Source organism: Blennius ocellaris (assembly GCF_963422515.1).
Source record: "Blennius ocellaris genome assembly, chromosome: 10".
NCBI lineage: Eukaryota > Metazoa > Chordata > Actinopteri > Blenniiformes > Blenniidae > Blennius > Blennius ocellaris.
The window spans coordinates 15,417,852-15,432,475 of NC_137659.1; the positions used below are offsets into that span (position 1 = coordinate 15,417,852).

General features: G+C 42.0%; 3 protein-coding genes across 3 annotated transcripts; 2 read left to right on the plus strand and 1 right to left on the minus strand.

Moving 5' to 3' along the window:
- Positions 1–3,396: 3,396 nt before the first annotated feature.
- Positions 3,397–6,183, minus strand: LOC308135009 (transcriptional regulator Myc-B-like). The gene is made up of 3 exons (XM_080502873.1): positions 5,983–6,183; positions 4,717–5,380; positions 3,397–4,317 (listed from the first exon to the last, which is right to left on the minus strand). Exons 2-3 carry the CDS (start codon positions 5,369–5,371, stop codon positions 3,809–3,811), a joined length of 1,164 nt encoding a protein of 387 aa, XP_080358999.1. The 5' UTR covers positions 5,372–5,380; positions 5,983–6,183; the 3' UTR covers positions 3,397–3,808.
- A 1,435-nt stretch (positions 6,184–7,618) lies between these two features.
- LOC308135013 (caspase-3-like) lies at positions 7,619–9,585 on the plus strand. Its single transcript, XM_080502877.1, has 6 exons — positions 7,619–7,785; positions 7,859–8,198; positions 8,285–8,319; positions 8,513–8,618; positions 8,703–9,258; positions 9,336–9,585. Exons 2-6 carry the CDS (start codon positions 7,874–7,876, stop codon positions 9,481–9,483), a joined length of 1,170 nt encoding a protein of 389 aa, XP_080359003.1. The 5' UTR covers positions 7,619–7,785; positions 7,859–7,873; the 3' UTR covers positions 9,484–9,585.
- A 1,497-nt stretch (positions 9,586–11,082) lies between these two features.
- Positions 11,083–14,458, plus strand: catip (ciliogenesis associated TTC17 interacting protein; the record flags this gene model as incomplete). The annotated part of the gene is made up of 9 exons (XM_080503059.1): positions 11,083–11,191; positions 11,356–11,565; positions 12,608–12,663; positions 12,738–12,824; positions 13,038–13,205; positions 13,300–13,424; positions 13,661–13,737; positions 14,083–14,138; positions 14,270–14,458. 9 exons carry the CDS (start codon positions 11,083–11,085, stop codon positions 14,456–14,458), a joined length of 1,077 nt encoding a protein of 358 aa, XP_080359185.1.
- Positions 14,459–14,624: the final 166 nt, after the last annotated feature.

Genomic DNA, 14,624 nt, shown 5'->3' on the forward strand with positions numbered 1-14,624 from the left:
AAAAATAGAGCAACAATAGTTGAGCAGGTGCAGCAAAATACTAATCGTTGGGAAGGAAACGTCAATCAGTCGCCCACCAGAAAAGGGAAAAAAAAGTAGGGGTGTGTGTTGTGGGTGTGTTGGAGGCCTTGAACTGATGCATCGCACACATGTGAATAAACAGCTGGAATGTGACTCACAATACTGACTTGAATACATGTGAGGTGACCGAACTTATACTATATGTCTATACATCTGTGGGAGTCAAAGGAGCTCACAGTGGCCAATGAAGTGAAAACCACTTTTTTTCAAAGCCCTGCGATAGATTGTGTACGAAAAAGTTTGAAATTACAATCAGAATACAATAGAATAGAATTATTAATGCCAATTGTAAGTGGTGTGAGTCGACCAGCAGAGTTACTTTTGTTGAGTAAAGTCCTGCTCCTAAGTGAGGTTTTTGGTGTGTGAATTCGTCGCAGTCTGTGTGAATGTTCCCGTCCTGAAATGTTAATAAAGACGCCCCTGCGGGCAATGAAGCTGGCCTGGGACGCCGTGCCTCCATGTTCACTGTGGAAACTACGTCCGGGCTCATTTGCATGCAAATGTTTTGTGCACTGCTGAAACAGCTTCAAGAGAGGCTTCAAGAGAGACTTAATAAAAAAACAAAAACAGAAAAATACATCAGCAGGTTTGATCACACTCTTATTTTGATTTTTCCAAAATATGCTATTGTCTATAAAAAGGAATGTATCCCATTGCTCTTCTAGTATAGAGGTAGAGATTATATTTCATCTGTAATCTGCACGAATTTGACATTAGATGAGGCAATAGTTGCAGTTTCATGTTGGTTGAAAAGTGTGAAGAGGGAATTTTATGCACTTTATCATTTACTTGGGTTTGGGGGCCATTCTGATTAAAGTTTGCACCGTCTGTCTGTGCGTGGGTTGTTTGTCATTCCACTGTCTAAAAACATGCATTTTGAGGTCCACTGGGGATCCAACAATGCCCTTAAGTGTAAAATGTAATTTGACTCTCTTTGTTACATCCTTGTAATATAAGAAATGCACATCTGTCAAGTGAAGAATCTAGAATTAACCTATAGTTTAGCAGCTATACCCTTTCCCCACCAAAACGCTCACTTTGGCCACGTAGTTGAGTTACTTGTGTATTGACATTATAAACAAAGTTATAGGATTATTTTTTTAATAGGTTAACGTGTTCTATTTACCCAAACTTCCCAATCAAGTGTCCAAACCTAAAGATTAGCCACTTTTTTTCTTTTTTTTTTACTATTTGTCACAAAAGAAAACAAGGAAAACTGTCAGAAATGTTGAAACAATCAGAATGTTCTGAACATGAGTTTTGGCCAACTTCCAGATTTCAAACCTCCAACCTGATATCATGTAGTAATCGCTATTTTTAAGCCTTTTCCACGCGATATGTGTAACGGAGCTTATCAGAATCTGTTATACGGTTCTGAAATTCATTTTACTTTAAAGAAGGGTAACGAAAAAAAATGCCAATCTTTAAATTAGTAGGAAAATCTGCTTTCATTGCTTTGCTATTGTGTGATTTTACATTTATTATTTGACTTTTTTTTTTTTTTTTTAAGAACATAATTTTCGGTGTGTTTCATGTGCAGTAATGCAGACTGGTGTAATTGTAACATAAACTAATTCAAATGGAAGCAGATGTTTTCGAGTTAAATGTGTTGAAGTAAGCTCAAAGTACCACTACTATTATAATAACTTTTATTACTCAACTAAAAGAGTGTGTCTTTCATTAGGTTTAGCAGTGCAGCCAGAGAAATGGCACAGTTGCTCTCACCATTTAACCCCTCAATCGAGAGAGAGAGAGAGAGAGAGAGAGAGAGAGAGAGAGAGAGAGAGAGAGAGAAAAACATCTATCCTTGAAGGATGGGACCTGGTCTTCCCGCCTTCAACCTTCCAAAAGGGACGTGTAACTCTGAGATTGAGCCACACTGCAGGAAGCTCGGTCTCATAAAGGCTCAGGCTCAACCGTCTCCCAATAACGACTGCTACCAAAAGGATTGTTAAAACACCCTGAAGAGCCCCTGACACATCCACTGCTGTGGCCCCTAAAAACTTCAGAAGTACTTCCCGACTCTGGACATCTGCTTGGAGAGGCCGTCCCTGTCCCCTCCGCCACGAGACCACCTGCTGTGTCAGAACAGCTGTCGGAGCATTTTTTTTTTTTTTTTTAACCTCCTCACTCACACATACAACACTTACACTCACACTGACGCAGCAGAAATACTCACGTTCCTAAGACATGACATGAATACGGAAATGAGACAGAAGTGCGTCACCCACAAGGAAATGAGGTGAAAATAAGAGATTTGGTGGGTCGGGTTTCCAAACATATGAATCCGATTACCAGAAACCTTCAGATGTTGTCGTTTGGGAGCTGCGGGGGTCAAGGTTTTTATATAGCAAACTTTGACTTATGACCACAACTGATGTTTAGACCGGTTCATGCTTGGAAACACGTCTCGAGGGATAATTAAAGACTAGAACATGAAGCTGGATACGTTTGTAAATCAGAGATTTGAGTCATGGATTTGAGTTGAGATATCTGGGTTGGTTGAGAGCAGGCAAAATACATCCTGTGGTGTGTGTGTGTGTGTGTGTGTGTGTGTGTGCGTAAGAGCCTTGGAAAGGAAAAAATTGGGACAAAAACTGTGTGTAGCGGAAATGGAGACTGCTTTAGTCATCGCTGACCACGTTGGACAATCTGCAGCATCCCTGCATGACTCAGCAGTCTGATCTGTTGTTATGAGTCAGCACTACAAAGACCAGGGTTCTATAAGCCTGTGGGAGGAGCGTTCAGTACATCAGTTAGTATGTTTGTAGAAATAAACAAAGAGATACACCCCCCCCCCCCCCCCCCTCATTGTAATACTGCTGTTCAACCAAAGTGTCTCATTCATTACTTGTCCATGTTCCACATCCCTCCAGGTCTTGTGTTTTTAATGCCCCATGAGGAATTAACTCATTTCATGTGTACCGAGATGAACTTGATGGGCCTGAGAAACTAGATTGATCCAATTTCTGCTACACCAGTTCCAAATTAATCTTTAAAGAAAAGTCTACAACTAATTTGGGGCCTTCGGGTTTCACAATCAACTCCAGATGTTGAACGTCAACTTCCTCACTTGCCATCCCATTCTGTTCTACTACAACAGGATGAATCTGAGGTGTTCCCAAGATGCAAAATACCAAAACAGTATTTAAGAAATCTGCTGTTAACATAAATAAAAGTTGGATCAGAAATTGCATTTTTGTGGATTATGAAGATTTGTGGAGTTGGGATTTATTTTTTTTAGAACCTTTATCTGGCTGTTTTTTTTCTTATATGTGTGTAAAAGTGAAGACAAATTACTCAGAGACAATTCCATGACCTCAGCAATATGAAGACAATTTATGTTAAAGAACTTTCACTTCTTCTCACTGTTTTCTACTCCAGCTGGAGATATCTATATATATATATATATAAAAAAAACTACAATTCGATCATTTAGGACGGCGTTTAAATAAACACAATATTACATGACCGTTATTGGCTGGAAATAAACATACAAACGCTGCATTCAAACATATTTCTCCACAGCAGACTTCTGAGCCAAGAACTTTTAAAGAATGTGCACAAGTTTTAAAACTAAATAAATACGAGGACATCAGACCAGCTGACAGCACTGCGGCGAGTCGTTCCACAGAGTGCTTCATCTCTTGTTTCACACCGTCAGTCGCTGACCACCGGTCAGTTTGACGCGAATAAAGTAAATCAACACGGAGGACAAAAAAAAAAATCAATGTAAAGTCCTGAGCTGCTCCAGTCTGCGCTTCAGCTCTCTGCTCCTCTTCCTCAGCTCGTCCTTCTCCGTCAGCAGCCTCCTCTCATCCGCTCTGATGTCCCTGATAAACTCCGTCGCCTTCTTCAGAATCACCACTTTCGCCGCCCGCTCGTTGCTGGCCACTGCCGGGACCTCGTCCCTCAGCGCCAGGAAGCTCATCTTCAGCTCGCTTCGCCGCTGCCTCTCCAGCACGTTGTGAGTCCGCCGCTTGTCGTTGTCGTCGCTGTCCGACCGCGGGCTGCCGCACCTGCGGCCGCCGCCCGGCCTCTGCGCCGGGCAGACGTCGTGCGCCTTCGGCCGCTTGGCGGCCGGCTGCTGGGCGGCGTAGTTGTGCTGGTGCATGTTGATTTGAGAGCGCTTGAGGACCAGAGGAGAGGGAACCGACCTCCCAGGTGGCTTTCGCCGGTCCACCGTCACCACGTCAATCTCTTCATCCTCCTCAGCATCCTCATCCAGCTCTCCTTCTGAGAACAAAGTAAAGTGGTGTAAATGCAGGTTGACGTATACATAAGAGTATTTTTACAAACCATGAATGTTTATCAATAATTCTAAATCGTGCTTCATCATTGGGATGAGCTGTAGCCCCTTGTGACCCTATATGTGCAGTTTTGTTCCTGAGATGTGCAGAAAAGCACGTCTCGTGTAAATTGACAGGCCAGAGTCATATAATACATACATTAAACAGCCATCGCCATTAAATCTGACCAGTTGTGGATTCGGCCTCGGTCTTGACCATGTTATATTTTCGTAGCACTTAAAAATAATCCCTCTGCTTCTCCGTGAAGGTGTACGACCACCAAGGAATAAAACAATGATAAATCAAAGGGGTTTAATAAACACGTACACTCTTGAACGATCCTCACCTGATTCACTGTCACTACTGCTGAGTGGTGGCGAGTCCAGACACAAGTCTGACCCCGCCTCCGCCTCCGCCTCCCCCTCCGCCTCCGCCTCATCGTCGTTCCGTTTCCCACCCAGGGTGGTGTATGGAAACACCGCAGCCGGGTCAATGCAGTCCGTGACCTCAGAGTTCAGGTCCCGCAGGTGCGCCGTCCCGCCCCGAGGCCCGCGAACCTGCCGATCTTCGGCATCGCCGTCGGTGTCGGGTGCGGCGCTGGAGTCTCGGCGGGCCTGAAGGGCGGCCAGGCGCTCGGACACCACCTTCTCCAGCTTGGTGGCGGCGGCGAAGCTGCTGCTCCACATGCAGTCTTGTATGACGAAGGACTGGAGAAACGCCGCCGACGGGTCGCACTCCTCGCCCAGCAGGTCGGAGACCATCTCCAGGTGGTCGGCGGCGGACGGAGGGATATCGGGGGCCGAGGGTCTCCGGTAGGGGGACAGTGGAGGCGTGTGCAGCAGCTCGAACTTCTTCCAGATGTCCTCACTGGGACCCGGGAGGAGCTGGCTGCGCGGAGGAGGGTAGAAGTCTTCCTCCTCCCCATCCAGGAAGAAATATGACTGAACAGTGTCATAGTCGTAGTCGTAGTTTGTGCTGGACATGGTCAACACTGGTGGCATTATGGCTTCCTGTGGAAGAAAAAAAAACAAACAAAACCTTAAACCTAGTTTAACTGGATTATACATTTGAGAATATAAAAATAAAAAACATACATAAGAGCATGAAACAAATCACAGCAAATGCTGTTGCAACATTAAACCTAAAAAAACAAATAACTTTATTAAAAGTGAGTTCTAGGTGATCAAAGTTAATGTAACAAAGTAAGTCAGATCACTGTGGTTATTTTTTTCTTGTTGTGACTAAACACAGACTCAGATAAACTAAATATTGACATCTACTACACACCATCACATCTCTTTGGGCTCAAATATTTGAAGAGATAAATATATATATATATTTTTTTATTTAAGCCGTGTTCATTCAAAAAAAATAAAAAATACGCATCTTTGTAAACAAACTGCATAAAGAGTAAATAAACTGAGGCTACCTGCTGAGAACTGAGCTGGTCTCAGGTGATATTTGATTAAAAATGACCGTATTCAGATGAAATAATTCAAATGCAAGATGGTAGACATGATAAATAAACTACGAGTGCAATTCTGTCGTGTTTTTTTTGTAAACTCATTTGGCGATAAGTAAAACTAAAACAAGAGTGGTCTTTAAAACTCACCGTTATTCTTCTTGACTGATGTGAAAACCAAGAGAAAAACGAATGTCCAAAAATAGAAAGCTGATTCTTCCAAGTTAGTCTTATCCAACAAGTCCGTCTGAGGAAAAATAAAGCATCTGTTGATATAAAAAAATAAATATAAATAACTCAGACTCTGAGGTAAAAACGTGAAGTTCTCAGGGCAGGGGGTTCTCTGCCTCTCCTCCGCCTCAGCTGGAAGAACTCCGACATCGCAGCTCACCAGCCTTTATATAGCCGGCTTCTTTCGCTCCATCCGCAGAGACCACACGCTTTCCCGCCAAACGTGATCTACGTAATAAACCAAAACACCACGTGACCGCATCTGACATAGAATGAAATATAATCTAAACTAGTTCCCGATTGATATTATTCTATTTTTTCACTACGCTCTCGGTGTATAGCGGCTAAAACGAGGCGACAACCCTCGGAACTAACTGATTCCGCGGATGTGTGAGAGAGTAGTGATGTAAGAGGGTGGTCAGTGCTGACTGTAAATGATGCAAAGGAACAAAGTTCCGGGAAATCGGCTCTCTGTCAGTGATGAAGTCACGAGAAATAAACAAATAAACAAATAAATAAAAACACGCGTAAAACTGTGGAAAACTGGATAGTTTTGGACTTTGACGTTGAAGCAAAAATAATAAATAATACACATCATCGCATAAATAAATAAATACATATAATGACAAATGAAAATTGTTGTAAAATATTTAGAAGAATGTTACATTTGATGCAACGATATATTCAAAATACAAATAGAGGAATACAGGATGAAAATAGAGTATATTTTATGAACGAAAAGCAGGTTGAGGCCAAGCAATAATAAACAAAAGCAGACACAAGTATGCATAGAATAGATAGATAACTAGATGGACAAAGAAAACATTTCCTCTGCTGTCATCTGGTGTTCAGACAACATACTGCTTCAAAATAAAGACTGTGTTGTTGTTGTTGTTTGTATTTGTTTTTTTGTAAAGAGTCATGTATTGAATTGCGTATAGAAGGAATGTTGTTATACAACATTTCGAAATGCAATCATATGTCGGTAAGACTTCTAAAAACGAAAACAGTAGTTCCCTGACCGGGAATCGAACCCGGGCCGCGGCGGTGAGAGCGCCGAATCCTAACCACTAGACCACCAGGGACTGACGACAGGCGATTGAAATTGGGTATTATGAATATGCTATATTCCAAGGATAGGTTATCAGACTCAAACACTGACAAGCTCAGGTTGAAGTTTTTTAAACGTTTGTCACGTGACTACATTTTATAGTACCGTTGAATCGAGCCTGTCTTAAAGCTTAAATGCTCCCCCACGTGGTGGCTGTGAGAAATCACCACTATTTTCTTTAACAGCGGGGGACGCAGTTCCATTGTTTTAAAGTTTCACAAACCCTTCAGTCAAGGAGGACCGTTTTGTTGCTCTAGTTTATCAATTTCCAGAGATAAAAGCATGTAGATCAGTGGTGAATACAGGTTTCCGGTATTCCGCCGTCAGTTTTACTTTTTCGCCACCAGGGGGCGAGCGCCCTTTACACACATATGCACACGCGCACACAAACAAACACATAGTCTCCAGTCGTCTCTCTCTCTCGGTCCAGCACGTTACTTTTAGTTGTACATTGCATCTGGAACAAGCATATGAATGCCAATTTGTGTTTCCTGTTTGACGCTTTCAGTTTGGATCATCGCCTTCAAATCTACGTGTTTTTGGATCTGAACGCCGATTTTTGAAATCGAAACAACCCTCCTTTCTTCAAAACCTACCAGGCAATCCTTCAAGTAAGACTTTACATTTCCAGAAAGTGGGTGCTCCCTGGCCTTATCCGAAATAATCTCTCTTCCTTTTTCGCAGCATTTTTTTCTCAGCATGTCCGCCAAAGACACAGTAAGGCGAAAGAAAATACAGATTATAGAAACTTTGTCTCGGTCAAGTCGCCACGAGTTGATCCTCGACAAAGCTCGCACGAAAAAGCTGATCACTGATCGAGAGTGCAACATTCTTTCGAGCATCAAAGGAGACGTGGAAGAACAAGTCGTGAGGTTTGTAGATACGGTGATGATGAAAGGAGAAAACACCTGCAAAGACTTCCTGGACCTCCTGGAGACCGACGAGGCCTTCAAGACCACCGCTGCTACTCAGGGGACCATAAGCCTGAAGGATGCCCGTCCTTCATCACCTTCACCTTCACTTGGTACAGTGATGCACAAGTTCTGCCTTTTCACTTGAAGTAAATATTGTTTAATGTTTGTAGTAATTCTGTTTCACACTTCTACTCAGATGTTCATCCACCAGAGAGCAAAGGGGAAAACAGGGTGAGATCTTACTGTATAAATAATTTTATGATGATGAAACTATCAGATTAATCTGTCGTAACACAAGCATCACTTTGTCATTTGTGCTTAATCACAGATATTACTGTAATAGATCATAAATTAACGTCTGCTAAAGGTTGTAATTCATTAAGAAGGGTATTTACGTCAACAGGTTTGCTTTGGTTGTTCTTAGGATGACTTTTATGAACTGAACAGCAAGCCCACCGGCCTCTGTGTCATCATAAATAACGAGGAATTCCAGGACGGAAGCACGAGGAACGGAACTGACAAAGATGCTGGTATATTCCAGAAAGAAAGAAAAAAATACATTGTTGTTTGTTCATGCCTGCAGATGAACTATTTCTCCCGGTACATTTCTACAGAGAGTTTGGCTGAAGTGTTTACCTGGCTGGGGTTCAGGGTGTTGATGTGCAGAGACCAAACCATGGACGAAATGGAGCGAACGCTGACGTGCTTCGTTTCTCTGAGTGGCCTCAATCAGCTGCAGCTGAAACTGGAGTTCAAGGTGGAGGAGTGGCTCGACTCCAAGTGGACTGACCTTGATCGGGACCTTCGCCACGGCGATGCGTTCGTCTGCTGCGTCCTGAGTCACGGAGAGAAGGGCACAGTGTTGGGGATTGACCGCAAACCTCTTCCCATCAAAAATATCACAACAATGTTCAAAACAACCGAGGAGTCGGCCCTTAAAGGGAAGCCCAAGGTCTTCCTGATCCAGGCCTGCCAAGCAAAGGGAATACAGCAGGGGGTCGTAGTGAATGAACTGGAGGCCAACGACAGTGCCTCACGTTCCATCCCAGAGCAGGCCGACATTCTGATCGCCGTCGCCACTGTCGAAGATAATAAAGCAATGAGACACGTCGTAAATGGGAGCTGGTTCATCCAGGCTCTGTGTGATCGGCTGAAGGATGGTTGTCCCAGGTAAGTTTAAAACTTAAAAACTGCACTGCAAGATCCAAACGACAGTGATGTAACAACACGTGTTGATGTCATTTCAGGGGGGAAGATCTCACCAGAATCCTCCATGGTGTGAACAAAGACGTCAGCCTGAAAGAGGCGGCTCGCCAGCCCGGTGCAGCGAAGCAGATGTCTGAGTTTACGTCCAGACTGACCAAGACGCTCGTCCTGTCACCACGTGACAAGTGAATCTTACTCACAATAATACAGAACATGATGTTTTGGGTTTGTTTTTTTGTAGTTTTTCAAAACACGATGATGAAATATTGACTCTGAAAATAATACTTTGTTGTTTTCTATCTTTTTTATAGTGTCAGTTTTTTTGTCTTTCTCGACTATCACACATTTTCTAAAATAAATTAAACTTGAATGTACAAATTTGTGTGTCTAAGCATTAATTTAAACGTACAACATTTTTTTTTTTTTTTTTTGTAGTGAATGGGAACTTATTGATGTCCTGTAACTTAAAAAAAAAAAAAACAATATCCAACAACTACACCAGGGGTGTCAAACATGTATATTCTGAGAGGCTATCATACCATAAGGGGCTATAATACATTTAGTTATTTTAAAAAGTGCATTCAATTGTATTAAATGTATTAAAATGAAACGGTAAAGTTGGAGGATTTTGGTATTCAGAAGTTTTAGCTGCTCTGATTTGTTTGTCACCTCAAGAGTTTCACACCCAGAACTAAACCTTTTTGTTTAAATATTAAAGTAACATTTCCCATGATAATTACTCAACAAACATTGCACTGACTTACTTCACTACATTTTATGTAAAGCAAGGGCTTTTTTTCTGTGTTTATTTCTCCACAATAATGGACAGTTATAGATTATAATATGCTCATGTCAGGCTTTTCTCTTAAAATCATAAGCAAGGTATTTCATAGTACCCATTATTCAAAAACACTCAACATAGACCCAACATATGTACTGACTTTATAACCACCACAGATTAATTCAGATGTGTCTGATTATTTTGTACCTATAAATACTTTAGCACCAACGTACACCAGATACAGGGATGATGAATAAGAGTTTACTATTTTATTGCAGCACACAAACTCTCAGCGTAGCGTGCTCACCTGCAACTCACTATGCAAAACAAAATGCATTCAAATAAACCAACGAAGACATGAGGTCAAAGGAACAATAACCAACAGCAATGGAACAACAGAAATACAGAACGACAACACAGAACAAAGGCAATGGCCAAGCAATACTTATAATTTGATATAATATGGTAGATTATATTATTTTCATAAATGTTGTCAGAAACAAAAGGTAGTTCCCTGACCGGGAATCGAACCCGGGCCGCGGCGGTGAGAGCGCCGAATCCTAACCACTAGACCACCAGGGAAAGCTGACAAAAACCAAGACTGTGGTTAACTTAACGATTCCTCAATCTCGTAATTACCAGGTTGCTTATTTTCTGCGCTCTGATTTTGCACACATTTAAATCCAAAGTGAAGCAGTGTGTGCACTCTGAAATCCGAAGATGCTTAACCAAATCCAGTTTAAATGATAATGTTTCGATCATTATAGTAATTTCATCATACTGGTAGCAGTAGTAGAAGGGAGATTGGTATTCTTCATTGTGCACGGATCTCTTGCATTACTGTATTGCAGCGTTGTTGCCTTGACAACGCGTTCACCTCCGTATCCGGTCCTGTTGTTTGGCATTTTTTCGGGGCTTGTTTCCATGGAGATGGTTGTTTGTTTCTATCGCGAGATCTGTCAACACTGATCGCGACTTCTCGGAGTATCTCCAGTAATCTGCCACAAATGGAGGACGTCCCTCTGGTGGACGAGACGTCTGTGGGTGCCATGGCGATGACTGAGGGACAGAAGTTTACATCCTCCCCTGAAGCTCTCGCGTTCATGTCCAGCGTCGGTAAGCGGATAGACTCCTGTCACTGACGCAGTCTGGTCACGAGAAAACCCAGACCTGCGTGTTGCTTGAGGTCGCACCACCTGCTCTTGGCACATCTTGACTCGCTCCCGTGTCAAATCACGGTGAGCCTCCACGAGTACAATTATGATCCCACGAACATTCAGAATCTTTCTCACACTTCTCAACAGAGCCTGCGGAGCTGCAGAGGTGTGTGTTTTCTGACTCCCTGGCCACCGTGTCGGAGGGGGGCAGACACCTGGGGCACTTCGAGGTGATGGTGGAGTTTGCTCGGAGGCTTGAACAGCCCTGCGTGCGCGTGCACGCTCAAAGCCACGGAGCCGTTGATGACACCCCTTGTGGGACCACAGTGACAGGTGATGGAGGGACCAGGGAACCTGAGACAGAACGAGGATTTCAGTCAAGGGGTGGCAAAGGCTTTTAACGGTTGTACACTTTCACAAAAGTTAACAGGTCACACTGACATTGAGACAATCTCTGAGCATCCATTGGAATTAATATTGAGTCTTGGTATAAAGTAAGTTGATAATATATTTACTAAGGTAAATGTACCCCAAAATCCCATTAGTCTCGTGCTGCATCGCTTCAAGCCAACTCACAGACCTATTGGAGACAAAATCATTCCACTTCTACATGTGCAACTTATTGTCCTTAGTTTAAATTAGTTGTGAAACCACTTGACATCAGATTGTTGTATTCAAGTTGCATCAACTCAATACCTACAGGGTGGCCCTGAAGTGCAAACCACAACAACAAATCACTAAACACAACAAATTGAAAAACACAACAGCAAATCATTAAACACAACAAATTGAAAAACACAACAACAAATTGAAAAACACAACACAGATGAAAAAACACAACAACAAAATGAAAAACACATTTGTTGTTGTTTTTTTTTCATTTGTGTTGTTTTTGAATTTTTTTGTTGTGTTTTTTCATTTGCTGTTGTGTTTTTCAATTTGTTGTTGTGTTTTTTTCAATTTGTTGTTGTGTTTTTTCCTTTGTGTTGTGTTTTTGAATTTGTTGTTGTGTTTTTTCATTTGTTGTTGTGTTTTCAATTTGTGTTGTGTTTTTCAATTTGTTGTTGTGTTTTTTCAATTTGTTGTTTTGTTTTTTCATTTGTTGTTGTGTTTTTTCATTTGCAGTTGTGTTTTGCAATTTGCAATTGTGTTTTTCAATTTGTTGTTGTGTTTAGTGATTTGTTGTTGGGGTTTGCACTTCAGGGCCACCGTACGATCCACCACAGAGAGAAACTTCATAATGTTCATTTGTATTCGTAATTTACTTTTATCATTACTTTTTCAATATGTTTTTCTGACATCAGTCACCTGAGGTCGTGTTTTTTTGTTTTGTTTTGTTTTATCTTGATACAATATGATATGTCTTCCACTTAAGCCTACCTAACCAGTGACCTGGAGGTTCTGGAGGAAGATTTCCACGAGTATGTCAAAGTGAGTAACTGTAACAGCTGTAACATTGGCTTCACTCAATGAAAATGACCCTCACCTGCTTCCCACTTTTTCAGCTTAAGAGCAGCAGCATGGACAACAGATGTCACATGGTGCAGTGTGATGGAGAGATGAGGATCACTAAAGTTAGCAGAGTGGGAGAGGTAAGACAAGAAACAGGATAGTAGATGTTCAGTTATTCAGTCATACATCTAGACAAGACTTGACTTCAGTTGCACATTCTAACCTGCAATTTCTTTTTGGCCAGTGGAGTTTAAACCAATGCAAACACCCAGATGGTCTAAATACAAGACACTGTTTCACACTTGACCAACATTCATCCGGCATAGTCACCACATGTGTCAATGTGTCTACAGGAGGTGTCAAAAGCCAGCATTTCACATCCCATGTGTGATCTTGTTGGGCTGGTAACGGAGGGCTCCAGCCTGCTGCTAATGCGTCTGATGGCTCTCAGGAAGAAAGTGCCTGAACACGCATTTTTCGTCTCACTGGACCAACAATTACACGTCGTCCACACAACCTTTGTAAGTATTTGAACCAGCGAAATAAATGATTCGGTTCATCTGTGATATATTGGACGAGCATGCTAAGTTTTGTTTACTGTCTGTCTGTGATCAGAGCGAGTTGGGTTTTAAGCAGCTGGAAGCTCCAGGTGAGATCCTCAGGGTTTTTGGTGTGGAGAGGATCATTCACTCTGTGGAAGACGGTCCCTCCACCTGGCAGAGCTGCTTTTTAGATGATGGGTAAGCTCATCGACTACTGTGGCGACAAGCAATTAGCGCTTGACTCGGTGTTCGTCTCTTCTTGAAGGCGCTCCATGCTCTCTTAACAACATATTTTCGAAAGAGATCTTGTGCTTTTGATTCAAACACGTTCATGATTGTGATGGTGTAAGACACCAGTACACTGTAAGTCACGTTTTGTTCAAATTCACCGCTTGATATTTCATTAAGTTGCATTACTTATTTTGTGTCATCAGTCACCTGGCCAGCAGAGTACAGGTGGGCTCGCCAGTGACCATGAGGCTTCTGCAGTTGCCATCAAAGACAGAGAAAGGTAACAATCCCCACGCATAAAGAGGAAAAAAGCTTTCGCCAAAGTGCGGTGGCATTATTGAGAGAATGACAGTAAATTTTACCATATTGTGCCATTGTGGTGTCTTTGTCGTTATAGTCGTTATATGTCCTGTAGAAGAGTAAATTACACTAAATCTGATTGTAGTAATCTGAAATGATGGCTAATTTTGTAGTTTCAAGAAAAATGTCATGTTAATATCTATAATTACTTGGTTTACTTCTCTGTAGTCTTATATGCCGCCTGTAAAATTTGCACTTGTGTCGTTCTGCCTTTACTGTGTCTTTCTGCTTTTTGAGTCTGAGTTCTGATGTTGTGTGTTTGTAGCTGTGTTGGTGTTGGAAGAGGACATGGAGATGCATTCCAAGTTTCTGGACAGAAAGGTGACAAGTGATGTTCTCACGTGATGCAACAGTTTCTCAATACCTGGCTGCATTTCGAATGTGATCTTTCTCAGCAAACTGTGAAAATCCTACAACAGAACAGGTCATGAATGTTTGTGTTACTGTGGCAGGAAGAGATAAAGGCGAACCACGCCCTGTACCTCCGACAGCACCCAGAGATCCGAGCCCTGGTATCTGACTTCCTGCAATCCCTGTTACTGAGAAAACCAGACGACGTGGTCCAGTTTGCAGGAGAATACTTCCTTCCTTTCGCCTCTCGTCGTCGTCCAAAGCCAAATACAGAAGGCCAGTCAGTCTAAACACACATACAAGACCATATTTCTTAACTATTTTTCACATTTTCATCTCCTTTTGTAATAAACTTGAGAAAAAAAAAAGTTTAGAAATTACATTCCTGTTTTCTTCTGTGAGGTAAATGACTTGTAATTTATTAAAAAAAAAAAAAAACCTTTGTGAGCATTCTGA